We start from the raw sequence: 11,332 nt of genomic DNA on the forward strand, positions 1-11,332 counted from the left end.
TGAGGGAAAAATCTGAACATCTTAATGTGGCTGATACAATATGAATCAGGATGATACAGTTGACACCAGAAAACACATACAACAACACATATCAATGCTTTCCAAACATGTATTTTTGTGGTTAAATTTACACCATACCTGAGAGCAGATGTAGATTGTGTTGAAGTTCCAAAGAATTGTTCTGTTGTTTGCTCCATCTCCATTCATGTAATTGCAACACAAAGTCAAGGTTTAAATATATGCGTAACTGAAAAGGAGTGTGAATGAATGGTAAAGTTGAAGTTGGGAATGGAAGAGCAAAGATTATCACGTGGAAAAGGAATCTTACCTGAAAGTGGCAACACAAATTCAGTTTCACGTGCAAACAGTGATTGTAATTATAAAGTAACTGAAATATATGTTGTAGGTGTTTTTTGCAGATAGTTTAATATATAAAGAAACTTAAACATAAACCATTTACAACTGTACTGCAGAAACATAAAACATAAAACATTTATAACAGTAAAGCCAGATGTACTACAGTAAGGAATAAGAAGATGTAGGTAGATATTTTTTCTTCACAATACATTAAAGCCACTGATGAGTGCGTATTTTTGCCCTCATTTAATGTTTAATTCAGGGTATTTAATTGAATTTGTGTGCTTAAAGAGTGATTTAATTGATAATTCTGATAATTAGGTTGTTTGAGCTTGTGTGATAAAAATGTCTTAAAAAGTGATTTTTAGCTGCATAAGTTATTTTTGGATATTTTAACGTTTGTTGATGCAGCTGAAGTTAAGTTTTAAGCTCATTTAGAGGTATGGAAATAAATTGATTAAAGCTTCATGACACCTTAAAGATAAATCAAAGAATAAGAAATTATCAAAAGCACAAAAATTCAGGCCAAGCATTGCATGAAGACGACAAGAAAAACTTGGAAAAGTGAAGAAGTTTGGCTAAACCAAGAAGAAAGGAACAAAAAAATTGGACCTTGTGGTTTTCTTTATCTTTATGATAGAAGATAATTTGGGAAAATATATCTTTAGATATTTTATTTGATATATTTAAATAATTATCTTATTTAATTATATCATAGAATATTAAAAGATAATAACTACCAAATCTGTTTAAATATGACAAGATCTTCTTGAATCTTTTTAGTTACACAACAAACAAATATATCTTGAAGATATTGGATTATTTAGAAGATAATTTAAGGAGATTGCAAAGGGTTGATTTGGAAAATTAATACAAATACTAATTGGTGATAATTTATCATATATCTTTAATTAATTAATTAATTTAATTATATTAGATATTGATATTATCAACCAATTATATTTGTCAAACAGTCTATATCTCTCCAAATATTTTTAAATATTTATATTTATCTTTATTTTAAAAGATATTTGAGAGATTTTAGCAACAGAAAAGCCCAGTCCAATTCCTATATAAAGAGACCAAGGGAGAAGCAGAAAAACAACAAGCTCGGGACTTCGGAGTTTTGGAACCCTTAGGGGTGCCTAATTTCGTTTCCTTTCTCTCTCTTTTCTTATCTCTATTCTTCTTTTGTATTCCATGGATTGCTAAACTTCTTAGGTTGACTCCATTGTAATTCAATTATGGATTTTGAGGTTAGAATGAATTAATTTCTTTGTTCTTTTTATTATTGTTGAGGTTTTAATTCATCTATGTCTTTTATCTTTGAATCTCGTAAAAAGTAATGATTTTAAATCTATATGCATGTTGATCATATGAGTTCAAGGGTTTTTAAATTTAATTGAGACTTTACTTTGATTTTATTTAGAAACTTTCATATGATTAAATGAGTTTTTACCAATAATTGAGACTTTACTTTGGTTAAAGGTATTTACTCTAATGAAAATTAATCGAGACTTTACCAATGATTGAGACTGTACTTTGATTGAATTTACTATGGATAATCTAAAAGTTCTCACTTTTAATTGAGACTGTACTTTGGTTAAAAGTGAGAACGCCAACAAATTAATTGAGACTTTACATTGATTAATTTGCAAATCTACTACAATAATTAATTGAGCAATAATTAATCAAAGTAAAGTCTCGATTAATTTTCATTAGAGTAAATACCTTTAACCAAAGTAAAGTCTCAATTATTGGTAAAAACTCATTTAATCATATGAAAGTTTCTAAATAAAATCAAAGTAAAGTCTCAATTAAATTTAAAACCCTTGAACTCATATGATCAACATGCATATAGATTTAAAATCATTACTTTTTACGAGATTCAAAGATAAAAGACATAGATGAATTAAAACCTCAACAATAATAAAAAGAACAAAGAAATTAATTCATTCTAACCTCAAAATCCATAATTGAATTACAATGGAATCAACCTAAGAAGTTTAGCAATCCATGGAATACAAAAGAAGAATAGAGATAAGAAAAGAGAGAGAAAGGAAACGAAATTAGGCACCCCTAAGGGTTCCAAAACTCCGAAGTCCCGAGCTTGTTGTTTTTCTGCTTCTCCCTTGGTCTCTTTATATAGGAATTGGACTGGGCTTTTCTGTTGCTAAAATCTCTCAAATATCTTTTAAAATAAAGATAAAGATAAATATTTAAAAATATTTGGAGAGATATAGACTGTTTGACAAATATAATTGGTTGATAATATCAATATCTAATATAATTAAATTAATTAATTAATTAAAGATATATGATAAATTATCACCAATTAGTATTTGTATTAATTTTCCAAATCAACCCTTTGCAATCTCCTTAAATTATCTTCTAAATAATCCAATATCTTCAAGATATATTTGTTTGTTGTGTAACTAAAAAGATTCAAGAAGATCTTGTCATATTTAAACAGATTTGGTAGTTATTATCTTTTAATATTCTATGATATAATTAAATAAGATAATTATTTAAATATATCAAATAAAATATCTAAAGATATATTTTCCCAAATTATCTTCTATCATAAAGATAAAGAAAACCACAAGGTCCAATTTTTTTGTTCCTTTCTTCTTGGTTTAGCCAAACTTCTTCACTTTTCCAAGTTTTTCTTGTCGTCTTCATGCAATGCTTGGCCTGAATTTTTGTGCTTTTGATAATTTCTTATTCTTTGATTTATCTTTAAGGTATCATGAAGCTTTAATCAATTTATTTCCATACCTCTAAATGAGCTTAAAACTTAACTTCAGCTGCATCAACAAACGTTAAAATATCCAAAAATAACTTATGCAGCTAAAAATCACTTTTTAAGACATTTTTATCACACAAGCTCTAACAACCTAATTATCAGAATTATCAATTAAATCACTCTTTAAGCACACAAATTCAATTAAATACCCTGAATTAAATATTAAATGAGGGCAAAAATACGCACTCATCAGCCACAAACAAAAATTAAAATAACAAAAATTGAGAATCTTTATAACTGTTATAATATTTGTACTGCAGCAACCATGGTGTTCAAAATATCAATCCATGACTGGACAATGCAATAAATGCAATTCAAACATGTATCAATGACCATGTACTTTTCAATATGGCTGCAGCTATGAAAAAAATCTTGAAAGTGTATACTATACACTATGGCATATTATAATCTGCAACAAAACAAAGGAATTACAGTTAAAGATACAATAATTGACAAATTATAATAATTTTGTTAAGTAAGTTTATACCTCTTATCAAAGATTTTCAAATATTTCTTTGTAAACCACATTGGTAGTTGTATTGCTTACTTTTCCATCTTCATCCAGAATTAAAATTTTGAGTCCTTTCTTTGTTGTGACTCTAGAAAATGCCACGTACAACTGTCCATGAGTAAAAATTGAGCGAGGAAGATAAAGTCCAACTTTAGAAAGAGTTTGGCCTTGACTTTTGTTTATTGTCATTGCAAAGCATAAGGATATTGGAAATTGCCTCCTTTGAAATTTAAACGGGATGCTGGACTCAGAAGGTGTCAAGTTCATTCTTTGAATGAAAATTTTGTCACCAACATTTTTCCCTGTTATGACATTAGCAGAGATAATATTCTTTCCCAAATCATTAACTTGCAACCTTGTACCATTGCAAAGACCATTTGCTTGATCAATGTTTCTTAAAAGCATAATTGGTACGCCAACTTTCAATTTAATCCTATGATTTGGAATTCCTGAACATTTGATATCATTTAGAAACTCTTGAGTAAACCACCCACCTTGAATTTCTTGATCATTATCAGATTGGAAAGGAGTGTCTAAACTTAAATAAATTTGTTCTTCACCAGGAATCAAAGATAAAATGAAGTCATTTACTTGTTCAACACTATCAATTGTAGGGCAAAGTATAGCACTGTCATCAAAGAAGCTAGGATTCATGATATTTTCAATTAGACCACCATAAACAAATTTCACTAAAGAAAGTAAAGGTGTTTCACTTTCTGGAATTAGAAGATTTGTTGGTATTGAAATGTTGGCTTCACCACTTTCATTGAAATTCATATTTCCTTCTCCAATTTTAAGAATCCAATCAGCAAATTCTTTTATATGTATTGCACTTTCATTTGAAACAGCACATTTTAACCTCATGTTTTGTGATAGCCTAAGAACTGTGCAATATTGCCACAAATCAGAGTAATTAATTGATGAGTTCACAATATCATATCTTGATCCCTTTCTTACTACTGGCAAGATTTGTCTAAAATCACCGCCCAAGACAATAACCTTTCCACCAAATGGTTTGTTAGCATTATCTTCATTTGTAGCTCTCATAATGTCTCCCAATGTTTTATTAAAAGCTTGGAAATATAACTTATTCATCATAGGAGCTTCATCTCATATGGTAAGTTTTGTTTCCATCAATAGTTTAACACGAAGACTTCCTTGATTGATGTTGCACGTTGATTCATCATTGATTGCTAGTGGTATGCAAAAAGTAGAATCAACAGTTTTACCTACAGGAAGTGTAAGACCTGTAAAAATTAATTAATTAATTAATAAATGCGAGTAGGAAGAGCCTTTATGGCATTAAATATTGTTGGATGTGACGTGGAAAAGTACTAGTTCAAGTGGTTGAGAGTACTTGGTTTGTGTGAGAGGACTTGGGTTCGAGTCCTATGTATGCCAATTATGTATTGTTGTTCTATTATTAATTTTAATATTATGTATGAGTATGGAATTGGTAATGTAAGATTACATTGATTGGAGTGTATCACTAAATATGATTTAGCATAGTGGTGGTGCTTTGGCTTGATGAGTGGAGGGTCACGGGTTCAAACCTTGGTGGACATAAAGTAGGCTTTATTTTTGCTAATTCTAGCTTGGAGTGGAGTTAAAAGGGCAAAGGATAACCCAACAGAAAGGGGCAACCAAGAGAGGCTGAAAAACCCTTATGTAATTAACATTGAATAGGGATTAAAACCATAGTTAAGCCCAATTTCGTTTTTAGTTTTAAAACCCATCATAAAGACACCTATAAAAGCCAAATTCTAGGTAGAGGCAAGGGTTTTGGCAGAGTTGTGAACGGGTGTGGAGAGGAGAACGAAATTAGGGTGTGGAGAGGAGAACGAAATTAGGCTGTGCAAGGAGCTGACGCAAAGGCAATTGGTGAATCAATGAACTTTATCCTTCCGCAATTTTAATGAAAAATTTCAGGTTAGGGGAATTGTACTTTGTGTATGCAAATAAACTGTTAAGTGTTATGATTTTGAGTTATTGGCGTCTCAATTGATTCCTGTTTGATTGGGAAAGTCGTGCCTTATGTGTAGTGATTGAGAGTTTGAGTGGTTTGAGGTTGGGTGCACAATTATGTTATGCATTATAGGTTTTGGGATGAGGGTTTTGATATGGCAGGTTATTTGATGATTGTATACTCGAATTTTGGTTGTCCATATGTTTAGAAAGCATGATTTTGAGTTCTGCTTGCCATTACATTGCGTTTTTACTAATTGAATGCTATTGTGGTATATTTTTGGGTTTGGTTTGGCATTGTTTTGGGTAAATTGCGTGTGTGACAGAGAAGGAGCTCTGCAAGTCTCGCCCAAGCGAGTCTATCTCGTCTAAGCGAGAGTTGCAGAACCTCGTTTCTGGTTTGGTTCGCGCTGCTCGCTCAGGCGACCTGGTTCAGTATTGAGCGACACCTAGTCTCGCTTAGGCGAGAATAGCTTGCCTAAGCGAGGTCGCGAGGAAACCTGGATGTTTTAAGCATGACTTCTCACCCAGGTGAGAGGTTTTGGGGTTCTAAGCGACAAGCATGCTCGCTTAGGCGAGAATGGCTCGCCTAAGTGAGGTTGCGATGAGAATTGATGTTTGTTTGATCGAATCCTCGTCCAGGCGAGAAGTTTTGTGTGTATTGAGCGACTTAGGGTCTCGCTCAGGCGAGAAGAGCTCGCCTAATCGAGATGAAGAGGTATATCCACTGTTACACGCTTGCTCTGGCGAGGTAGGCTAGCTTAAGCGAGACCAAGGTTCTAGCTTGGGCGAACAGACATGGCTTAAGCGAGAATGGCGGGGAGCTATTTGTTTGTGCACTGTTTGGACTGTTTGCTTGTTATTTCCTATAGGATAGGGATTATGTGCTTGTGTTTATGGTGTTTAGGCTTGAAGGACTAAGTCTAATAGGGGTCTGGATGTGCTTGATGGTTGAACACATGATGGGCATGGAACTCGTTAAGTTCCCGTCGGCTACTAATGGGCGAGGAGTCCTTAGTATGGTGATTACATGCGTCAGGCGCACGATGGGCAAGGAACTGTTATGTTCCCGTCGACTGCTATTGGGCGAGGAGTCCATAGTATGGTGATTGCGTGCGTGCCAGGGTCTAAGTTAAGAAGGCTTGGATGTTTTACTACAGACGAGGAGTCTGCAAGGCAGGACTGTGAGCAGGATAGGCTCATAGGGTTGGACCACAAATGGGTTAGTTTCGTGGGAGCACAGTGAAGTCCCAAGACCTAGTTCATGTATATGACTCATGAAGGACTATGAGATCATGGTTGGGTAATTTGAAAACAATGAAATATTTAGTCATGTTATTTTGGGATGGGTGTCATATTTATTTCATGTATCTGTTTATATATTGTGCATAGCTCACCCTATCTGTGTGTGTATGGTGATGATCGGATAACTTGTTATCCTGGAGCAGATGATTTGACAGGTGAGCCAGGAGATGCCTAGAGACGGAGAGCATGGGCTACTTGGGCTTTTGAAAGCATTTTTATTTTTAGATTTTGATGTAACTTTAATTATTCTGAACTTTGGTAAATTTTTTATAGAATGATGGTGAACATTTGAATTATGTTTCGGTACAGTTTTGTTTTAAATTTCCCGTATTTTTTTGGGAAATGGTATCATATTAAATGAGGCATTTACTTTTATTTCCTATTTCATATATTAAAAATTAGTAATATTCCTTAGGGATGTTAGAGGAAGCAATAAAGATGCAATGCCGCTTGAAGCTACATTAAGCGCAATCATTCCCTTTGCTCTAACAGCAGCTAACAAAAGTTTCCACAAATATGTTTTTCCAGTCCCACCATAACCATATAATAAAAAGAAAATTCCTACATCTGAATTCACTACTATCATAATTTGGTTATAAACATGTAGTTTCTCATTAGTGATTGACTGCAATAGAGAGTGATGTAGCTTCTCCATTTCTTCTTTATCATAATTCAGTTCATCAATAATGAACCTGTTATTAAATTTGAATGAATGAGAAAGATCAGGTTGAGGAAAGGAACTATAATCTGTTAAAGATCGCGAATTCGAATTTAGAAGTTCTTCCACTTCTAGGAGACACAGATTGTGTAAATCATGTTCTTCCATTTGAAAACCTACAAAAAAAATAACATGTCATGAATAAAAAAATATGGAATAAAGAATGGAAATTATTTATATTTAGTACCTGGTATGTTCAAGTGTTTCATTTTTTGATATACGATACCATCTGCCAATATATTCCAAGTTGCATCCCAAACAACTTTTGGCTTTGAAATTGTATTCATGATTAACAAAGAAACAAATAACCTTCTAAGTTGATTTCCAGATGCAAGATGGCTAGCCTCTTTAATAGCATCAATGAATTCTATGTCATCTGCCAATAATCCCAATTCTTGGCAAGCCTCTTGGTATGTAGAGAATGTTTTACCATTAATTGTCTTTATACTATCATGATTAATACAACCTTTTTGTTTTGTCAGTAAGATTCTCATGTAATAGCATTCACCCGATCCTGGAGGAACATATGTCAGTCTTCCAATACTATAACCATGCTTTCTTTGTTTCCATTGTCTTTGTTGAGACATTCAAACAAACTTTGTTGGAAATTCAGCATAGGTCAAGTTCCTTCCTTCCTCGTATCTTTTGTTAGCTTAAAACCAAGCTAGAAACATGGTATTGATGTTGTCATTCCTCTCCAATACATCATCAATTCTATCATCATCTTTAAACAAAACTATTTGCTGATCTTGTAAGTGAAAAGTTAAACGCTGAACAGTAGGCCACCTATGATGGATATAAAATCCATAAATTCTCCAAACTGCTTCACATGGAGATAAATATCTACAATCATTATATCTTTTAATCTCATCAACAATACGCACTTCTATAGAATCATTCTCTTTGTCTGTAATTTTCATTGTGGCTCTATCAGGACCTTTGTTGACATATTTGAACAAATACTTGATTGAGTTTGATTTGTTGCAATATTCTGTATTAACATGAGCTTGATATCGCATTAAGAGAATAGGACTATAAGGCACAACATTTCCATTACCTAATTTATGTCCATTTTTCAACACAAATAAACCATCATCTCTACGCCTATATACAGGATATCCATCCTCATCAATTGTAGTTTTATGTCTAAATTTTTTAGGAAAAAATTTAGAACACCGACCTTCTTTCATGCATGGTGAGTTGAATCTAGCAGCTCTGCACAGACCATGTATCATATATGTTTTAACAGCCTTTGAAAGTTTTGGATACAGATCTGGATGAGGAAGTTCAGCAGAGATTACTTCATCTATGTGCTTTGCATTTTCTAACTTGTTTGAGTCACTCAACCATAATAATATATGAGCATGTGACAGACCTCTCTTCTGAAATTCAACTGTATACATATGTGTAATTTGAAGATAATTATTATACAAAACAATTGGCGGTAAAAAATTAGAATTATGGAAATGTAGTTTGTGTACCTGCATTGACTTTGTCAAAGAAATTATTCTTCTTGAAATCTGTCATCATTTGGTCTAATTTCATTTTAAAAACTCTACAAACAATGTCTGGCCTATTTGAACCAGTTAAACCTCTTGATTTTACAAAATCAAGAATTTCAGGCCAATTGACATTACATGTGATTGTTATAAACAAATCTGGATAGCCATACCTCTTACAAATGGCCATAGCATCTTGGCAATTATTGAACATGTATCTCATGCCACTTGTAAATGAAGCTGGCAAAACTATACGCTTTCCAATGGAAGAAGGATCAGTTTCACCTTTGTTAACAACTTCTTGTAACTCATTCAGAATATCGGAACGAATGAGTTTTTGATTATTTCTTATAAAAGAAAACCTTTGAGCTTCAATCATCGTGTAGGCATCCACTAAAAATTGTTGAAACAATCTACGTGAGTGTACAACGTTACCAAATTCAACCTTTCTATCTTGTATTCTGAAAGCAATGAATTCTCGTAAAGAAATCTGAATTCTCTTTCTACTTTGACCATATCTTTGACAATCTCTAATTGGAATATCCTCTTGATAACCATCCTCTCCATATGGAAAAATCAAAAGATATTGCAGAGGAATGAAACATGTATGAGTTTCATGTAGTCTCGTCAACTGACCACAAACTTTATTGACAATTATGTCTCTTCCTACATCTAAAGTGCTCAAATCACCAACTATCAATGCTGCGACTTCATCTGCTATTAGGGTATTGTATACTCTAGGATCCTTAAAGCGATGTCTAAATAACCTCAATCCAAAATCTGATCGATCATCATCATGTATAAAATCTCTTGCTCTTCTGAATGATTGAGCAAGAACATTGTGTTTGTCAATCATGCTTTTCAACTCTTCTATCAATGATTTATCAAATATGGATTGTTGTATATCAGACCTGTAAAATTACAAAAGGATAAATAATATATAGAATGATTCGTAAAAAAAATAAAGTATGTAGGCATACCCAAAGTGACTAACTATGTTTGTTGTTTCATTTTCTGTGTCATAAATATATAGTTGTGCAAATTTTGGACTTGATCCTTTATCAGGCAATAAACTTCCAATGCGATGGTAATTTTGACCACTAAGAATAAACTGAGGAGGACCACATCCATCATTGATTGAGGAATGAATCTTCGCACCAATTGATGTAAATGAGAACATGTTGTTGTAGCTTCTTATGTACTGTAAGAAATGTTGGCTTGTAGTGTCTTCACCTTTCAACAACTTTTGAAGCAATTGAGGAGGTTTCTTCAACAATGGAAGTTGGACTTTTCCCTTTTGACAAAAAAGAGAAAAATCAACTTGTTTTAATCTTTTGCATTTATCAGATCTTTCTTCGTACCACAATTGAGCTTGATAATAGGGACACTCAATGGAACAGTCCCCTACATCAACATGTGCTAAGTACATAAAAAACAATATGTTATTAATTAAAAGATATTTATATTTATATGTACAGTATAATAATATAAATTGGCTAAAAAGTAGTGTTAAACCTTGAACTTCAGCTCTTAAATACAAATCAGAGGAGAAATGCCCAATAAGATAATCTGAAATAAAATAAAAAAACAATTAATAATAAAGGAAAATAAAAAAAAAATATTAATTTATTTTTTATAATCAACCATTATTGATTACCATGATTCTCATCTTCATCAGAATTATTGTCAAAATCCAATATCTTTGAAATAGGTGTAATAACATCCTGAAAAGAAGGTTGCCCCAATTTTACAGCTTATAAATATTGAGATGATTGACTTGATCTTACACTGGTATAAGATTGTAGCTACATATGTCTAAATATTGATTTAAACATTAGCAACATGAATTTGTAACAATAGAAGTAATTAAAGTATTCAAATTAATTTTGTTAATAGTACAAATTACCACGACTTTGGTTCTCTTCAACATCAAAAAGATTAACAACTTCAGAAAAAGAAGAAGAATCCACAGAAGCATAAATGAAGTTGCTACTAACAAATTCTTGATCTAACTTGTTAGTAATTTTATCCAACAGTGGTTGTGTATTATGACAATCACTTTGAACCATATCTGCAAGTATAGACATGAAATATAAAATGATGATATATTAGTTTGTAACTTGGATTGAATTACCAAAAACTTGGAATACAACTTGGATTGTTACCTTTGT

The 11,332-nt window shown here is 32.4% G+C and overlaps 1 protein-coding gene across 1 annotated transcript; it reads right to left on the reverse strand.

The window, feature by feature from the left end:
- Positions 1-3,656: 3,656 nt before the first annotated feature.
- On the reverse strand, positions 3,657-10,341 carry LOC114165170. The gene is made up of 7 exons (XM_028049831.1): positions 10,142-10,341; positions 9,144-10,072; positions 8,323-9,055; positions 7,889-8,109; positions 7,392-7,778; positions 4,235-4,747; positions 3,657-4,150 (listed from the first exon to the last, which is right to left on the reverse strand). The coding sequence occupies exons 1-7, from the start codon at positions 10,339-10,341 to the stop codon at positions 3,657-3,659; spliced, it is 3,477 nt and encodes a 1,158-aa protein (XP_027905632.1).
- Between the last annotated feature and the right edge of the window lie 991 nt (positions 10,342-11,332).

This window comes from Vigna unguiculata, chromosome 10, assembly GCF_004118075.2.
Source record: "Vigna unguiculata cultivar IT97K-499-35 chromosome 10, ASM411807v1, whole genome shotgun sequence".
Lineage (NCBI taxonomy): Eukaryota > Viridiplantae > Streptophyta > Magnoliopsida > Fabales > Fabaceae > Vigna > Vigna unguiculata.

Coding starts and splice junctions, on each gene's coding strand:
- LOC114165170 (XM_028049831.1), bottom strand. CDS start 10,341: ATGTTCTCATTTACATCAATTGGTGCGAAGATTCATTCCTCAATCAAT. Junction 10,073..10,141: donor AACATAGTTAGTCACTTTGG/GTATGCCTACAT, acceptor GTAATTTTACAG/GTCTGATATACAACAATCCA. Junction 9,056..9,143: donor CTTTGACAAAGTCAATGCAG/GTACACAAACTA, acceptor ATATGTATACAG/TTGAATTTCAGAAGAGAGGT.